Source organism: Pinus tabuliformis, chromosome 8 (assembly GCF_031772625.1).
Source record: "Pinus tabuliformis cultivar Carrire ecotype Pingquan chromosome 8, CPIR1, whole genome shotgun sequence".
NCBI lineage: Eukaryota > Viridiplantae > Streptophyta > Pinopsida > Pinales > Pinaceae > Pinus > Pinus tabuliformis.
In genome coordinates, this window is record NC_142294.1 from 1,427,020,320 (window position 1) to 1,427,038,945 (window position 18,626).

General features: G+C 39.3%; 1 protein-coding gene across 1 annotated transcript; it reads right to left on the reverse strand.

The window, feature by feature from the left end:
• Positions 1-11,221: 11,221 nt before the first annotated feature.
• Positions 11,222-12,421, reverse strand: LOC149240996 (pathogenesis-related protein PRMS-like). Its single transcript, XM_089370405.1, has 2 exons — positions 12,291-12,421; positions 11,222-11,720 (listed from the first exon to the last, which is right to left on the reverse strand). The coding sequence occupies exons 1-2, from the start codon at positions 12,419-12,421 to the stop codon at positions 11,222-11,224; spliced, it is 630 nt and encodes a 209-aa protein (XP_089226531.1).
• Between the last annotated feature and the right edge of the window lie 6,205 nt (positions 12,422-18,626).

The following is an 18,626-nucleotide window of genomic DNA, read 5'->3' on the forward strand; positions in this document are numbered from 1 at the left end:
CATGTGCATGGTATTCTTGGGTGCGGCTGAACCGGAAACACACTGATGCATAATGTCCGTGTTGATATTCCAGTGTGTGCTGGTGGTCATGCACATCAACTGTCAACTACATGCTTAGCTCCAGTTGGACTTATTTCTTTTCTTTACCTCGATGAGTGTGCTGAATGGGTGTGATCACATGCGTGCAAACGATGACATGCATGCTTTTGAATTCCCTTGCATGCGATCAACAACACTGCTCACCATGTTTGCTCCATGCCAGCTGCTGGGATGGATCTTGAACTTGTACGTGCACAGTTTCATCCGTGAGTGCATGTTGCACCCCTTGTTGTTCCTGTTCCTGCTGCACCTCGTCCGCTTCTCTGTGTAGCTCATGTTCTTCCTTGAGTTTCTCCTTCAGCACATGAAACTCCTTCTTTGTTCCATTCTCTATCTTCGCGCGACCTTCATGTCGCGTCGTCACCTCGTAGCCTAAGTCTCCAAAGTTGCTTTCATCAGCAATGGATCTGCTTGAGCTTGCAACTTTGTTCCGCCTCTATGTTGTCAACAACCTTCCTCTTTCATTCGTTGCATACAGTATGTTGCCTTCAGCTGCTGTTCATGATGGTGCTTGATGTGATGTTTCTTCCGTCATATCTTGATGTCTTCATGGGTAGGAAACTTCATAGATACTTGATCAACTACATCCCCAAGTGTTCTCTGAACGATGCCTTTGACTCTGCTCTCCTGGAAACCATTGTACATGTGTTGCTGAGAGGTAGATGAACACTTTCTATACCTGAAAACATGGAAACACTCATGGCAAGCAATCTGTCAGTCGAAAACCAAAATGAACTTGAGAACTGACTTGCAACATACCTGTGTGACTGATCATGAAGGTTACGCAATTTCGGCTGGGAGGTTGGGAGATTGACCACCAAAACTATGCAAGGCACAGTCTGGGATGTCAGGAGGCTGATTGACTACTGGAACTGCGCAATGCGCAGTCCAATTTAGATGCTGACTGCGGGAATTGTACAATGCGCAATCTTAGCTAGCAATGGATGCACGCTCAGTGACTGCATTGTGCAATTTTTTGGGCCATCACTCACTGTCCCTGAGAATTGAACAATGCAAGACCGGAGGATAGTCACTAGGTAGAAATGTTCTTCTCTTCAGAGGAAGTAAAAGCCTTCCCTCTCAGGATTGTGCAATGTTGTCTTGGTGAGGTAGAGTTTGGGCCAAGACCGCCCAGACTCGCCAACAGGCAACTGAAAGCGAATGTGAAAGCAAATTCATGGTGATACGAGTGTAATAACATAAGTGGATGATCATGCATGAAAACAGTGAATGACAGATTCAAAAAACGGAACAACATGCATGTGGGTGAGGCGAGTCGCCGAATCGGCGACCATTCGTGAAAAATAGTTTCATGCATGCGACAACATTGAGATGTTAATGAAAAATGAAACGGTACTATTACAAACTAGTATGTATCAAAACGACAACAAGAGCTCATTGAAATCAAGCAGAGAACCTTCATACGAAGCAAAACACAAAAAGCGCCAGAAATGCAACACAAGACATGGAAAGCAGGCTTACCCCAAAGCAGTTGAGATAAATGTGATGAAGACTCCTAGATGTAATGTGGGATGTCAAAGTTGCAAGGTTGATGTGAGGAATGAGCTCCGCAGCGTCCGGTTGATGATTTTTGATAAAATCGAGGTTGTGACACGCATGCCACAAATATAGGGAAAGCGACATTTGGTGGGAGGTTTGTGAAATGATTCTTGCATGTAACCTCCAGATTCTAAAATAAGATCCCTGAAACAACAAAGGATGCCTTTGCATGTTGCCTTGGGAGAAGCAACCCATGCATGCAAGTCAACATTGCTCGGTCATGGGTGGAACTAGTCAACCCAACTGCACATGCATGAGCCCGCTCAAATGCTGGGAGAAAATGTGCATTTCTGGAAGGGAGTTGGGTTGGCTGCCCAGGAGATTTGTGCGATTTATGGGCAGAGAAGATGACTGCTGCCCAGGATTGCACAATTCCTGGGCTAAGCAGCCCAGTTGGGAAGAATTGTGCAATTTTATGGATGAAGCCTGATTGACAGAATTGTGCAATTTTGGAGCCTAACAGGCTGCCAGACTGAATTGTGCAATTTCTGGAGGGAAGGTTGGTTTCCCTCTAGAATTTCGCAATTTCTTGAGGGAGTTACTCAGCCTGTAGCTGGACTAAGTTTGGAAAAATAGACTGTGAGGGGGATGCATCAAGCTCTCATAGATAGGATGCCTTTCTACAAGAAAAACACTGAAGCTTGTGTACTTGACAAAGCAATACACGCTGCTGTGAAAGGTTGGTAGGGAGGCTCCAAAATGAAGCTAAGGAAACATTTTTGAGGGTGGTTGTAGCCAATACAACACTTGGCGACACAGTGGTAGAACTCCAGCTCTCTGAATGGACCTTGTTTGTGAAAAGCAAGTCTAACACCTCTATAAGTATTGTTTAGTTCTCAGTTCATCTTGGTTCCTACACTTGCTTGATTTTAAGATGTAGAATCTGCCAAGATCTTGGTCAATTGAAACACCTTCCAAGCCAAGTCAACACAGTTGTTTAGATTGGGGTCGAGGGGTATATTGGTGCACAAGAAATATAGTCATCAAAGTCTTAGTTTCATCTCTGGTGTTGCTCCATTGCCAGCAGGCCTGGACAATACCCCAGCAAAGTCACATAGGAACACAAGCATGGCTCCACTTCTAGCAAACCTGGTCAGTACCATGACAGAGGTACTTGCATCACCTCTCTGCGCAGGAAGCCTTTCTCTTCTTTCGCCTTATTCATATCGTTTTTTTTTTTTTTAACTTTTTTAACTTTTTCATTTTTTTTCATCTTCGTAACTGTGCATAGCACTTATTAATTTCAGTGGCGAAAGAGGGATCCCTACTAATTGAGAGCAGAAGAGGTTCTTCCTGTAGAGAAATAGTTTATTATGCCTCTGACGTCCCTGTTAAGGTTTCCCCCCCTCACCTTACTCTACTTGACTAGGCTGACAAGGGTTAACCCAAAAACAACCGACTAGAGTAGGTGATACTAGTTAGCACACAAACATTGTGTTTTCACCAAGGTTTACTTTGAATAGTACGTATTTTACATTGATGTATCATGGAATGAAGAAAACAAGTTCTTACATAAGAGAGCGGACAATAGATAACCAAATGTTGATAGTTGTACAAGTCCTCTTGTACTTTACCCATCTTGTTTCAAGAGTGATACATGGTTTCTTGCGGAACTAACCTACGAACAAAAAAAACTAACAAAAAACAAAGCAAAGCAGAAGCAGAAGCAAAAGTGAAAGCAAAGCGAGTAAGCAAACAACCAAGAAGACAAACAAACCAACAAAGAAAGTAAGCAAATAAGCATGCAAGCAAACAGACTAAAATCAAACACTACTCCTACTCCTAAGCCAATGGTGCATGGGCCATCTCACGTGAAGTGATACTTCCAATGCAGCCACCGACGCATTAATTGACCCATGTTGGTGAAGGCATGGTTCGTGAACAAGATAGTTGTGCAAACTTGCAAAAAATAAAGATGTAACAGTGAAGACAAACACACTCCGAGTTTAAAAGAATCCACAAAACGAAAATGAGTGAAAGCTCATGACATGCATTCTGTGGAGCTGCCATGTTGCTATGCTACACTACGTGCAGATGTTGAATGTATGCATTCTCTTAACTGTGACATGCAAGCAAACGTGAGAGAGGTAGACCACTTACGTTGTGCATGTGTTCTTGCTGTGTAAGATTCCTCCAATGCATGAGCGATGGGATCGTGTAGTTCGAGTGGAGGAAGTGAAATCTGGGTGTTTGTTTGATCTTCAATGAAAAGAAGAGAGTGATGAGGAGCCTTGAGTGTTTCAACAATTTCCTGACCGGAAGTGAAACCAACCTCAGGATAGCGAGCGCCTGACATAACCATCAACTCGGGTTGAAGTGCCTCGACAGCCTACGGGGTTTCGATTTCATTTATAGATAGATCATCGTAGACAAGTGTCTTTGACAGATTAACAATGGTTGAATCAACATCGTGATCAGATGGGGAAGTAGAGAGATCACGACAACCAAGATCATAAAATTAAGGATGTTTTTCAGCATCCTCATGATTTGATGAATCAGGCAGAGGGGCAGATGGGAAGCAACGATGTTCACCCTCTGTGTTTTTAGGAAAGATAGGTGATAGATTGGACGAATTTTCCGAGAAAGATGTTTCCTCTCTGCACTGTAATGACCAACTGACATACAACGTGTCCTGTGAATGATCAGAAGTAGAAACATTCGGAAATGAGTTTTCATAGGGGAAATCAGCAGTGACAGAATCACAAGGGATGTCAAGATAAAGAGGATGAGGCACGACTGGAAGGGATTCATCCTTCACCACATGTTCTTCTTTATATTCCCACACACACTCCTCATGAATGATGGCATAGGTTGGCTGCACAACACCAACTCTGTCTACAGCTTGATCCTTGTTAACAGCAGGTAAGGAGTCTGAAATGGAAGAGAACAAGACAGTAAAATCCAAAGGATCAACAGAATGCACAGACGGAGGTTGAGGGAACGAATCCACATGAAAACCAACAATCTTGCCAGCCAGATCTGTGCAGATATCAAGAGAAAGTGGTGTGGGAGGATGTGACAGTTCAACAGATGTGTGTGCATGATCTCCCACACCTCTCTGTGGTGGTGGAGATGTTTGATGAGGTGAAGGCAGACAGTCGCTTGGGACACTGTGCTTGCCTGTGATTGCAGAACTCCATCACTAAAGTGTCCTGAGAAGGGTTCAGATATGTGAAGAAGATAATCAAATCTTCCATCAATAAATTCCCAATCAATATCATCTTCGGGGAATCGGTATGCAAGATTACAAAAGCGTGTGTAAAATTTTTCAACGGATTCACTGGGTGCTTTTCGTAATTTCAAAATTTCTTTGTTGAGTGCTTTACAGTCAAAGTGATTAAAAGCACGGTCTATCTCTGCGATGAGATGAGCAAGAGAATGAATAGATTTTTCAGGCAGCGTGGCACACCAGTGCATTGGGTTCCCAAGAAGCGCGTAGACGAACAACGCGCAGGTCATGTATTCTTCAAAGATTCCATGCCTTTCGCATGAGGCCACAATGTCGACCGCGTGCCTAACCAAGGCTATGTGGCCTCCACCATCATATGTTTTATAAGACAAGTTATCCGAGTGCTTTTCTGAGATAATGAAATTATTTCCATAAGACATGCACTCCGGAAGAACAACTTAATAGTTAGTCATGATAGATATGTAGAGATTCAAAACAGATGTGAGGACTCATCTTGTCATGTGAACCTCCTTCTAGCACCAAAATTTTGATGGTTCTAGACCCGCCAACATGTAAGTGGATATCCCCAGTAAGAAGTCCCAATTAGACCTCAGACCGTTTGGTGTAGGAGTCCCAGCAGTGGGTCGTATAGTAATGCCTTGACCGCGATTTCACACAGAGGCAAGTAGGATAAATTTGTTGGTAGCAAGGGTGTGACAACTGCAGTGAGACAAGGAAGGTACATGAGAGGTTCTAACGCATGGGGGTTGAGATGAGTGCACCCCTTGGAAACCTATGATAGCACGCAGTTAAGAAGGGAACACACGAGCGAAGATGCATCACAACATGGAAGGCAAGTTAGCAAGCAACCTAAAGTGATGGTTAAACAAACAACACATTTCAGAAAGATTCATACATACATAAATAGATATCTATACATGCATGCGTAAGAAAACCAATACATATATCATTTAGAGTAAACCAAATAGCATAGAATACAATACAACATATACATGAAACGTGATGGCTCTTGTTATATTAAGAAGTGTAAGTTCCAGTCATACAATACATCCATGTCCAACCACTAGTTCTGATAGCAGAATGTTACAGCCACAACCGCCTGCTCCTCCAAAGAGATGTACTAGCTCTGTGCAATGGGGAAGCCAAGGCTCATTACAATACTGTCCAAGATATCTCTAAGATAGTCCAATCAGAAACATGGATGACCAACAACCTTTACATTGAGCTATGAGGTTCTATTTATAGCAAAGGGTGGGATGATCCTTGATATTCCCCTTTGTGACAGTTTATATACCCTCATGACTCTTCATCTACTCTATGGTTGTTACATCCAGCTATCGACACTTGAACTTCCACTTGACAAGACATTACATTACAATGCACATGTGCCCATGTGAGACAAAACGACTTGAGAAAGCCATGCAAGACATCACTGAAACTCAGTCTGTTGTGGTGAGACCAACTCTTTGACATGCTTGTGATGGTGAAGGTGGTGAGTTGATGCCAAGCTTGGTTGTCCGTGATGGTGTGCATGAGCTCCACGGTGACATCTTACTGAAGTGAACTATTGCCTCCATTGCATCCGGGTGCATTGGTGTGGCTCCTCCATCCAACTCGTCTGCTAACATGTGCATGATCTTCTTGGGTGCGGCCGAACCGACAACACATTAATGCATAGTGTCTGTGTTGATCTTCCAATGTGTGTTGGTGGTCATGCACATCAACTGTCAACTACATGCTTAGCTCGAGTTGGACTTGCTTCTTTTCTTTTCCTCGGTGAGTGTGCTGAATGGGTGGGATCACATGCATGGGCACGATGACATGCATGCTGCTGAATTCCCTTGCATTAGATCAACAACACTGGTCACCATGTTTGCTCCGTGCCAGCTGCTGGGATGGATCTTTAACTTGTACGTGCGTAATTTGATCTGTGAGTGCATGTTGCACCCCGTGTTGTTCCTGTTCCTACTGCAACTCATTCGCTTGTCTGTGCAACTCATGTTCTTCCTTGAGTCGCTGCTTCAGCATATGCAACTCCTTCTTTGTTCCATTCTCTGTCTTCGCCCGATCTTCATGTTGGGCCGTCACCTCATAGCTTGAGTCTCCAAAGTTGCTTTCATCACCATTGGATCTGCTTGAGCTTGCAACTTTATTCCGCCTCTATGTTGTCAACAACCTTCCTCTTGCATTCGTTGCATCCGGTATGCTGCCTTCAACTTCTGTTCTTGATGCCGCTCACTGTGATGATTCTGTCGTCATATCTTGATGTCTTTGTCTACGAACAACTTGATGTCTTCACGGGTAGGAGAGTTCATAGATACTTGATCGACTGCATCCCCAAGTGTGCTCTGAATGGTGCCATTAACTCTGCTCTCCTCGAAACCATTGTTTTTGTGCTGCTAAGAGGTAGATGAACACTTTTTATACCTGGACACATGGAAAGAAATCTGTTAGTCGAAAACAAAAATAAACTTGAGAATTGACTTGCAACATACCTGTGTGACTGATCATGAAGATTGTGCATTTTCGGCCGGGAGGTCGGGAGACTAACTGCCAAAACTGCACAAGGCACAATCTGGGATGTCAAGAGTCTGACTGACTGCTGGAACTACGCAATGCACAGTCCAGTTTGGTTTCTGACTACTAGAATTGTGCAATGCACAATCTTAGCTCGCAATGGATGCAGGCTCAGTGACTACATTGCGCAATTTTCTGGGCCAACAGTCACTGTCCCTCAGATTGTGCAATGCAATACTAGAGGACAGTCACTGGGCAGAAATGTGCTTTGCCTGAGAGGAAGACAGAGCCTTCCCTCTCAGGATTGTGCAATGTTGTCTTCGTGAGGCAGAGTCTGAGCCAAGGTTGACCAGACTCGCCAACGGGCAACTAAAAGTGAATGTGAAAGCGAATGCATGGCTATACTGAGTGTAAGCATAAGTGGATGATCATGCATGTAAACGGTGAATGAAAGATTCAAAAAATGGAACAACATGCATGTGGGTGAGGAGAGTCGCCAAATCGACGATCGTTCGTGAAAAACAGTTTCATGCATGTGATAGCAGTGAGATGTTAATGAAAAATGAAACAGTGCTAGTAAAAGCTAGTATGTATCAAAACGACAACAAGCACTCGTTGAAATCAAGCAGACAACCTTCATACGAAGCAAAACACAAAAAGTGCCAGAAATGAAACACAAGACATGGAAAGCGGGCTTACCCCAAAATGCAATGTGGGATGTCAGAGTTGTAAGGTTGATGTGAGGAATGAACTCTGCAACGTCTGGTTGATGAGTTTTGATAAAATCGAGTTTGCGACGCACATGCCACAAATCTAGGGAAAACGACACTTGGTGGGAGGTTTGTGAAATGATCCTTGCATGTAACCTCCAACTGCTAAAAATAGGCCTTTACATGCTGCCTTGGGAGAAGCAGCCCATGCATGAAAGTGAACTTTGCTCAGTCTCGGGTGGAACTAGTAAACCCAACTGCACATGCATGAGCCCGCTCAACTGCTGGGAGAAAATGCACATTTTTGGAAGGGAGCTGGGCTGGCTGCCGAGGAGATTTGTGCAATTTCTGGGAAGAGCAACTGACTGCTGCCCAAAATTGCGCAATTCTTGGGCTGAGCAACCCTGCTGGGAAGAAAGGCACAATTTTCTGGATGAAGCCTGACTGGCACAATTGCGTAATTCTGGAGCCCAGCAGGCTGCCGGATTGAATTGCGTAATTTCTGGAGGTAAGGCTGGTTGCCCTCTAGAATTGCGCAATTTCTTGAGGGAGCTACTCAACCTGCAGCTAGACCAAGTCCAGACAAACAACCTGTGAGGTGGATGCATCAAGCTCTGATAGACATGTTGCCTTTCTGCAAGAGAAAAACTGAAGTTTGTGTACTTGATGAAGCAAGACATGTTGCTGTGAAAGGTTGGTAGGGAGGCTCCAAAACGAAGCTAAGGAAAAATTTTGGAGGGTGGTTGTAGCCACTACAATGCCCCGACTAGTCTAGGTTGGGTTTCTATTTCATCTCGTAGCTCTCCTCTCAACCCAACTTCGCTTCAAGCCTGACCAACCAACTAATCCCTTTGAAAGGTCAGGTCAACTTTGTATAAATTCTTGGTGATGAACGCACATTGGTCCAGCCTATTATAGATGCCTAACGGCCCAACTTTGGGTTTCATCCAAGCCCAAAGGAAAACAAAAACACTTGTCTCATTTTCCTTCACATAGACATCTCAATTCACATGATTTTTATGAGGAGCCAATTACACATACATGCTTTTTGTGGAAAGAAATTATTCACAGGGTCGTCCTCTTGCGTAGGATCTTTCTTAGGTTTCTTTTAACACTCCCAAGGGGGCTTTCATTACACAATCGCTTCAATACATGATCATATAGTGAGAAAATACACAATCTCACACCCAGGAAAAATTGACCATATATTGCTGAGATGGTGGCTCTACCAATAGAGTGGGAACACACTCCCCAGACAATAGAATTGAAGCACATAAAAGAAAAATTCACGTGAGCTAAATAACTCCTTTCTTAACCCTCACAGGGTGTATTCCCACATGTGTTGACATTGAATGTCAATCTAACTCTCATGCTTCTTGAGTGCTCACAAGCGAGTCTTCTCTCTCTAATTGAGTTCTAAACGATGTAGATAATTAATGCACAAATGCTAGAGGAAAACTCATATCAATTTTAATCTCGATATATGTACAATGAAATTAACAGAGCGCATATCCGAAGCCTTCTTCAAAAGCCTTCCTCAAAAAAGCGCATTAGGGCACTACGCTCCTTTCCTATGCATTCCATCATGTACATTAACAGTGCTTAGGAAAATATCTTCACAAACAAAGAGGAATTAGACAACTGTATAATACTCTAAAAGTGTCGGATAGCTAACCTAACACTTCTTATTTTTAAGTAAACAATGCTCAAGAAAATATCTTCACAAACAAAGAGGATTTTATATTTGAGTTTGGGCGGAGGATATATATTTTAATAATATATATCTAAGAATTGCTCGCGTTAAAAAATTCTTATTAAATATAATATTTTTAAATATTGTTTGTTATAGTATAGCGATATAAACTAAATGGTTATTAATAGATATCAATTATAATATATTTCATATTATTAAAATTTAAAAATGAATGATGAAAACTAAATAATAAAAATCTATTTTAATTTGTATTAAAAAAATCACTATTAATTTAAAAAAATACAACAACGAAACACCAGAAAAAGCATTGAAACCACCGGCTGACAACCAATAAACAACACCGCAGGTTGCTCTTTGGTCACTTGAATCAAACCAATAAACTAACAGAATGTTGTTGATCTTTTTGACGCTTTCTTATATCTAAAATAATGCTAAAGTTATATATCTGAACGATTTTGATGAACTTGGATCCGGAAACTTTTCTAATTCCAAACCACCGGCTGACAACCAATAAACAACACCGCAGGTTGCTCTTTGGTCACTTGAATCAAACCAATAAACTAACAGAATGTTGTTGATCTTTTTGACGCTTTCTTATATCTAAAATAATGCTAAAGTTATATATCTGAACGATTTTGATGAACTTGGATCCGGAAACTTTTCTAATTCCAAACCCAAACCAAAACCAAAGTAAAATATTTTGAATTTCCCGTTGAGAACAAATTATTTCCAAAAAGAAACGTACTTTTCTAATTCCAAACCCAAACCAAAACAACGTAAAATACTTTGAATTTCCAGTTCACAACAAATTATTCCCCACGAAACGAACAAGTCAATTACATTTATGTTTGTACAATGCATTATGTTTGTGGAAAATCACAATGAAAGGCAGCCTTATTGAACCCGTAGGCCTTTCTGCCGCCTTTGCAAATACCGGCCAAACACGCAGTGAATAGACACCCCTATGAAAGTAAATATACGTAAAATTTTATTATAAATTTAAATTGTGTGTACAGGGTAGCAAAACCCTTGAGAAATTTACCCATTTGTTTACAGATTTAAATCATAAACCTTCAATAATAATTTTTATCAGTTCCAACTATTAAAAGAAAACTACGCAGTAAATTACAACCCTTGCGTATAAGTAATGTATTCATTATAAGCTTTCAATTCATTAATTAAACAAAACCCAAACAAAACAATAAAGCAGGTTCGCTAATGGTCAGTTAAGGCTGATCCACAGTAGAAAATCATGCGAATCATTTATGTGATGCTCAAATATCGGAACAACTTACATCCCATAATAATGAAACAATACGATTAAAAATTGAATAATTATGAATATTGGCGGGAGTTTGAAAGAATGAAATCAGTGTTACGGGAAACTGGTAATGCAAGACAGAGAATGAGTGCTAAATGTTGGCTCAAGTTTCAGTATGGTCTGGCACCAACATAGTTGCCAGCAGGATAGTAATTGCATGTGATAAAGGTGTCACCGCTCTTACATTTGATGGCCGCACATCCAACTTTAGTGGTTGTTCTCCAAACAATCTGAGTGTAATGGGTGCAGTCTTGCCCCGAGCTGCAACTATTTTTCCCATAGTTATACCACTTTCTCTCATCCACCCATGCACCAACAGCATCTGTAGCATTCCAGCGGCCGCCGCTTCCCCAGAATATGTTCTCTCCGAAAGGTCCTTCGGAATGCTGGAGGAGGCAGTCGCCCCTTCTTTCCCTTGCATATGTACGCGCATACTTTGTAAGCGTGGCATCCCATTTTAGTGGAGGAACTCCCACTTCCCTCCTTGCCTTGTTCTGTGGAACTAGAAATCCTTGAATCGTTTCACTAATGCCCGTACCTGCTGCAACGATTTGTAAGCTGCTCGTTACAGCGCTTAAGGCAGCGACTACGACCATTAGACACAATCGCCTGTTCATTTTAATAACAACAATGAAAAAAAAGCCCGATCAGTGGCAAAGTAACGGCTAGGTCTGGATGATGCAGCGGCAATATCCTTGACAACAACTGCAGAGGGAATTCTTCGCTGAAGAAAAGATGTTAAAATCTGCCTTCTCTGAACCTGTTTATATAAAGTAATAAAGTCAAAGTCAAAGCATACTTGTAATAAGAGCGAAGAAGTCGTGAATTTCAGCTGGGGCCGCAAGTGTGAGCGCTAAGTAAGATATATGTGATAACATAGTGCCGACATCATATCCTCTCAACAATACAGTTTAAATAATAAAAAATGGAAAGATATAAAGACAAAGAAACGTTGTAGCATATCCTTTTTCATTTTCAGCAGAAGGTTTAGCCACTTTTGCATGCAACGAACACAACTTATCTCACGCTTCCTAGCGAAGTAACGTGCACCGAGGTTTGACTTGGTTGAAGATAGCGGTGGCAACAGATAGAGGGGCGGCGGTTCGTGGTTTGACAAAGAATCACTAATTCCATCTAGATATTCATTTCCATCTAGATATTCATTGTTTATTTACACGCCTAGCAACGGGAATGCTCTGGTGCGCCGGCGGGCTGGGTTCAAACCAATCTAGCACGCGTGCGAATGACGCGGAAAGCGGTACTCGAATGTGTTTTGCGCTTTCTCCGCTTATTTCAAGCAACAGTAACATCCTATCAAAAGATTTTAGCATGGATAGGCATCTCGAACCACAGCCCCATATCACATTAGCTATAGTAATGCAACCTTAAACCATTCAAAGCCTCTCAATTGGATTATGACTAGATTATAGTAATGCAGCCTTAAACCATTCAAACTCTCTCAATTGGATTATGAGTAGATTGCAAGTGCTTATAGACTCGCCAAACCGTCTTTTAAGGTCCCCTTCCGAGATTCCTTTAAGGCTATTGGGCAACTTGCGCTTAAAACATAACTGGCTAATCCGACGTGATTTCAACATGTTCACATCCCTTCAACAAAAGAAAGGAGTGTTAAGAAAACTAGACTCTCTACCCTTCAACAAAAGAAAGGAGGGTTAAGAAAACTAGAAAACTAGACTCTCTACCCTTCAACAAAAGAAAGGAGGGTTAAGAAAACTAGACTCTCATAGTAGAGCATTCAAGGATTTCGTAACTATGCTCCAAGTACAATTAATTGGTATTCAAATTGTCAATGGATGTTAAGTAAGTTGGAATAACAAATGAGGTTGTTCCAATCAAATTGCTATGAGATTCAATTGTTTCTTACTAAGACAATTTTTTTAGGAATGATTTCTTTTAAAGATTGTGGTTTACCTAGGTTCCAATAATAATTTAATGAAATTTCTGTCTTCACTAAACCAAGGTATTTCAAATTTGAAAGGTTTTCTTTAAATCAGTTAAATTTCTTATAAAATAGCTAGATTTAGTGGACATCTAAAAGTCCTAGCTAAGGTCCCATCTTATATAGACTTCGATAGAAACTAAAATAATTCTAACAAAAAATAAAAAAAATAGAATATAGAATAGATTATAGAAGTCTTAGTTATTTTTTTTTTGAATATGAAAGTTTTGAGAGGGATATGGTGGCTCTTCAAGCTAGCAACATTCTAAATTAAAATAGAATAGAATTGGAAGCTCAAGAGGAACACCTATGATATGAAGTCATGTGTATGGAGCCGCGCAAAGAAATATTGTGAAACTACAAATCTAGAATATGATAGCTAAAAGAATGGTTTAGGAAATCAAATTTCGTTCACAAATCCATTATTAATATGAGAGAGAAACAAATCAACATGGTGAAAACAAAAAAGGTATAATGAGCAAGTGCAATAATAAAAGGGACATTTTAATCAAATCCTTAGTCAAAAGGGATAGATAGGCAATGATTGATTCCATCTTATCCATAATCATGCACATGGTCTCCTCTAAGTAGAATCAAAGCACTATCCTCCCTTCCTCTTATGAAAATATAATAGTTATGATGCACTCAGTTGTTACTTGTAATGCACCAAGGCTTGGTAGATTCTGTTTGGAATTCTTTCAAGTATGTTAGATGACTATTAATGAAAATATACTGAATTCTATCAAGAACACAAGGCTTTTAGGGAACATCTCACATGATCTCAATTCTTCATTTATCACTCTTATCCCTAAGAGGCCAAATCAATAATCTCTTAATAATTTGAAGCCTATAGGTTGTGTACAATATGATTTCCAAAATTATTTCCAAAAATTATTGGTAATAGGATTATGGCTATCTTGCACCAACATATCTCATTTAAATGGGATGGGTATATGGAATGACACCAAAGTCTCAATGGTATTATTATAGCCCATAAAACCAGACATTTCCTAGAAACCAACAAGATCCCAACCATGATAATGAAGCTTAACATGTCTAAAGTTTATGACATGTTAGAGAAGGGATTTCATAAGCAACTTTTGATAACTTTGATATTCTATCCATCGTGGGTAAATTGGGTTTGAAACCTTCTCTCTTTTTATTTCTTCTTTATTCTTGTCAATGGATCACCCTTTAGCACTTTCAACACTTCTTGATTCATCAAAAAATGAGATCATATCTCCTTGTATGTATTCATTCTTTCTTAAGGTATTGGGAGGCTCTTTTAAACATTGAGTTCATGCTACCTCTCTTAAAGGTTTTAAACTTCACCCAACTCTATATCCCCTTTCTCAACTTTTACTTGCATATTATTTTATGACTTTAGGTTGTCCCATAATTAAGGAATTCATATCCTTTAAGAAAATCTTGGACCTTTTATGTTGGGTTCAACTACTCTTATTAAGCAAAGAGAATCTCTCATTTTTTCTTCAACACACTCCTAACTTTTCAACATCATATTTCTAAACTCCTTAGCTCCCAAAGAGTCTCCCTTCCATCAAAATACCCATGCACCACTCTATTGGACAATACTCTTCAAAATTCTCCAAAGATGAATTTCTTTACAAATTGGAACAAAAAAAATATAACTAGACCTTTGGCTCACTCACTCTCCTTCGTAAAATCACTCTCATTAAATCTATCTTGGAATTCATGCCCCTATATCTCTTCTTTTCTCTAGAAGTCATTTTTCAAAATATTTAAAACTATTTTATCTCTTTAGCATGGTTTCCTATGGAGAGGTTTGAGTAAAGTGTGAGAATGGGCACTATGTACATTAGACTCTCATTGTCTATGTAAGTTGGTAGGATGATTTAGGATTAACAGTTCATTGACCACGCGAAAAGCTCTAGCTACGAATACATGGTGGCACTTGAACAACATTTCTAATGGCATATGGAGTAAAATTTGTAACTTTAAATATTCCCACCATACCGCAAAGAAGGAAATCATCATGCAAGGTGAAGCTCAAACTAGCTCACTTAAATGGAACAATTCTTGAGAATCTAGAATGATGGTTCAATATAATTCCTTTATGGGAAATTAGATTAGGTGAAAAATCATCATACTAGCAATATGCTTAGTAGCAAGTGCCTAAACTAGAGCTTGTTCTACAATTTTCACAAGCAAGACTAAAACTGCATGAATTGGGATGGCATAAAGTCAATAAATATTAAAACATATTTAATATTCAAGATCATACATGAGTCTCTAAATCAACCTATCCGACATAGCTCTCCCAAGAAGAAATGTATATGATGTACTTATATCTCATTAAGGTCTTGGATGGTAAGTATATTTTTTAATGGGGATCCCAAGGGTGTGGCATTCCTATTGTGGAATAATTCTATAATATATAACCCAACCATACCAATATAGCATTAGCTATAACATGCGAAAGAAATCCCCCTCAATTTGTTATATCTATGGAAATTGAGAGGAGACAGATAAGAATAATTCCATTGAGGATAATAAACCACTACTACACCAAGGGCACTTTTAAGACATTTTTTTAAGACAAAAGAAATCTTTTGTCTTAAAAAGTCGCCTTTTATTTTAATTATTTTACATTAAAATTTATTATCATTTGAATTGTCTTAAATATAAAATTTAAGACAAAAACAATTAAGACAAAAATATTTTAAGACAAAACCTTATATTTAAGACAAAAACAACTTAAGACAAATATATTTTAAGACACAATTTTAAATTTAAGACAAAAATATTTAAAGACAAAACTTTATATTTGAGACAAAAATAGTTTAAGACAAAAATATTTTGAGACAAAAATATTTAAAGACAAAATTTTATTTTAAGACAAAAACAGTTTAATACAAAACCTTATATTTAAGACAAAAATAGTTTGAGACAAAAATATTTTAAGACAACTTTGTATTTAAGACTATGGCCACTTAGGACAAAACCCAATTAAGACATTTAACAATTAAGACAAAAACATATCAATTGAAGAAAATATTATCTAACAACTACGAAATTGACTCTCATAGTGCACCCTAAGTCCGCCAGCTTGTAGGCTACTATTGTATCGCGCCTATACCAACGATGCTATTTCACTTTGCATTCACGTTATCTTATATAAAGACAACGACTTGTTGGGCTATTCATTTTGTGGGGGTAGCTGACTTTGAAGAACATGAAAAATTTCCATGGCAAGATTTCCCACACATTAATTACTCTTTTGTCCCTTCGATCTCTGTTGATACGATTAGAGACAACTTGTATGTCATTGCATTCGACACTACTACATGGAGGGAATTTTAAGACAAAATAAATCTTTTTTCTTAAAATTTTCAATATGAGGCGCTAGTAAAAAAGGTAAAGGATTAGGGGTTCGTCTTTACGCTATTGATGGGTTCTTCGGGAAGTAGAGCAATGGAGGCTGACAAAAACTAATGGGATTTAGGGTGATGGAGGCCGACAATAGGGGTGTGCATCGTGAGAGGAGCGATGGAGGCACTTTTGATGAATGTGGATAGGTGGTAACATAGTTGGAGTACTTTTCGGGGTCTCCATCGATTGTGTTTTAATATATTTTTTTTTACTATTTTATTTATTTTGAATGCTACTTATATCCATTGGTTTTTTTTATTAGAACATTGTTGTGCTAGATTGGCAACATGGATTAGATGAACTTGAAGGATTGTTGAAAACTGTAGCGCGAAATTCTCAATTTGATTTTGCCTTGATTAAATTGAGAAAATTTGAATTTCCACATCAACAGACAACTTGGATGCAATTAACTTGTATGACATGGCTTGTGTCACCCATTTTACTCAATAAATTTGAGTTGGAGGAGTTAGAGTTCAGTTAAGCATGTGTGATTGCTAATTTTTAGCAATCAAAGTCAATTATCTCAAGTTGTTTTCAGTTAAACTAGTTCTAACTGTTGGAGGAACTAGTGGAAGGCTAGTTGTGTAGTGGGACTTCAGTCAAATGCAGTGATCATCTAGTTATCTGATCAATCAACCCAAAATAACTGGTGCAAGAAAATAATCTGAGTTTCCTAGCTATGGTGGATATTCTAAGGCAGTGTAACATTAGTTTTAGACTAGTCTTGAGCGTACAGGTGTTGCATGCAGTCACATGATCAACCTTGGGAATTGTGCAATCCATTTTGGAAAAAATCCTAAATAATAAGGGCCTAATTTCTCAAGGAATTGCCCAAGGAAATAGGGGCTCAAGCAGAGGCAAAAATTGATGAAGTTTGGGTTTGAGCTTCTTAGTGAGCAGAGAGATAGGTTATTCACTTACAGGTTGTGCACAGTTGAGTAAATCAATTGTAATACATCTATATTCATCAGATTGATGCAAGAAGTCATTGGAGTTTTTAGTATATTTCTTTCCCTAGGAAAAATATTGTGTGCATGTGTTTTATTTCTTATTGCATGTCTGAATTTTTTGTTCTAAATTGTGAATTAACTTCCGTAGAGCAGTAGAGTAGGTTTGTGTCTTGTGATTTTGAAAAAACTTCATGAGCAGTTGCAAATCTACACCATAATTTCTACATCATATCATAATAGGATTCACATTAGAGCAGGAATTTCGAATTTGTTTCTCAGGAGGTTTGAATTTGCAATTCAGTGTAGCAAGATCTCTTAAGAGCTGAGAATATGACCTTCAATAGGCTGGGGTGAGAGTGTTCCTTGGAAGGAAACTCTAATTTCATTGAATGGAAGGATCACATGGAGGAGGTATTCGATGACAATGGATTGCTAGAATACATCAAGAGAGATGTTACAAAGCCAACAGAATCTGATGCCCAAAACCTTTCTCAGTGGAAGAAAGATGTAGCCAAGGTGTGGAGAATAATATTGGAGGGAGTACGGGACCACATTGTTAGCAATCTCCATGGGAAAGAAAATCCTTATGCAATGTGGTAGGCACTGAAAAATATATTCTAGAATAGTAGTGACCACAAAAAGTTGGTGCTCAAGGATAAACTTTGAAATATCAAGATGTAGAAGAATGACTTTATCTTGCAATATCTGAGGAGGTTCACACAAGTTCATGATGAGCTTGCAAGAGTTTGTGTTACTGTTTCAAAGGATGAATTGGTAAGCATATCCCTTCTGGGCCTTCCCAAGAGTTGGCATAACTATCAAGATTAAGTGAATGGGAGGGAGAAACTACTGAATTGGAAACACTTATCATACAATTTTGTGCAGGGGGAAATACGAAAGAATACCAGAGATGGAACCTCATCCAAGGGAAAGGATGAAGAAAAAATTGCATTGGTTGGAAAGGGAAAGAAGGGAAAAGGGAAGAAATCTCAAACCAAACTAGAATCCAGCCAAGGGGGAAAGAAGAAAGATTTGTCAAAAAATAAATGCTTCCATTGTCATGAATATAGACACTATGCCATGAAGTGCCCACAGAAAAAGGCAAGCAAGATGACCTTAGGAGGAGCAGCGGGTGAAGCCTCAACTTCACACTTCGACCTTGACTTTACCCTTATCACATGCATGTCCAACACA

What these genes read in the sequence shown, in the direction of transcription:
- LOC149240996 (XM_089370405.1), bottom strand. Translation starts at nt 12,421, where the DNA reads ATGTTACTGTTGCTTGAAATAAGCGGAGAAAGCGCAAAACACATTCGA. An exon ending in CAGAGCATTCCCGTTGCTAG is followed by an intron (nt 11,721 to 12,290) that starts GCGTGTAAATAA and finishes TAAAATGAACAG; the next exon opens with GCGATTGTGTCTAATGGTCG.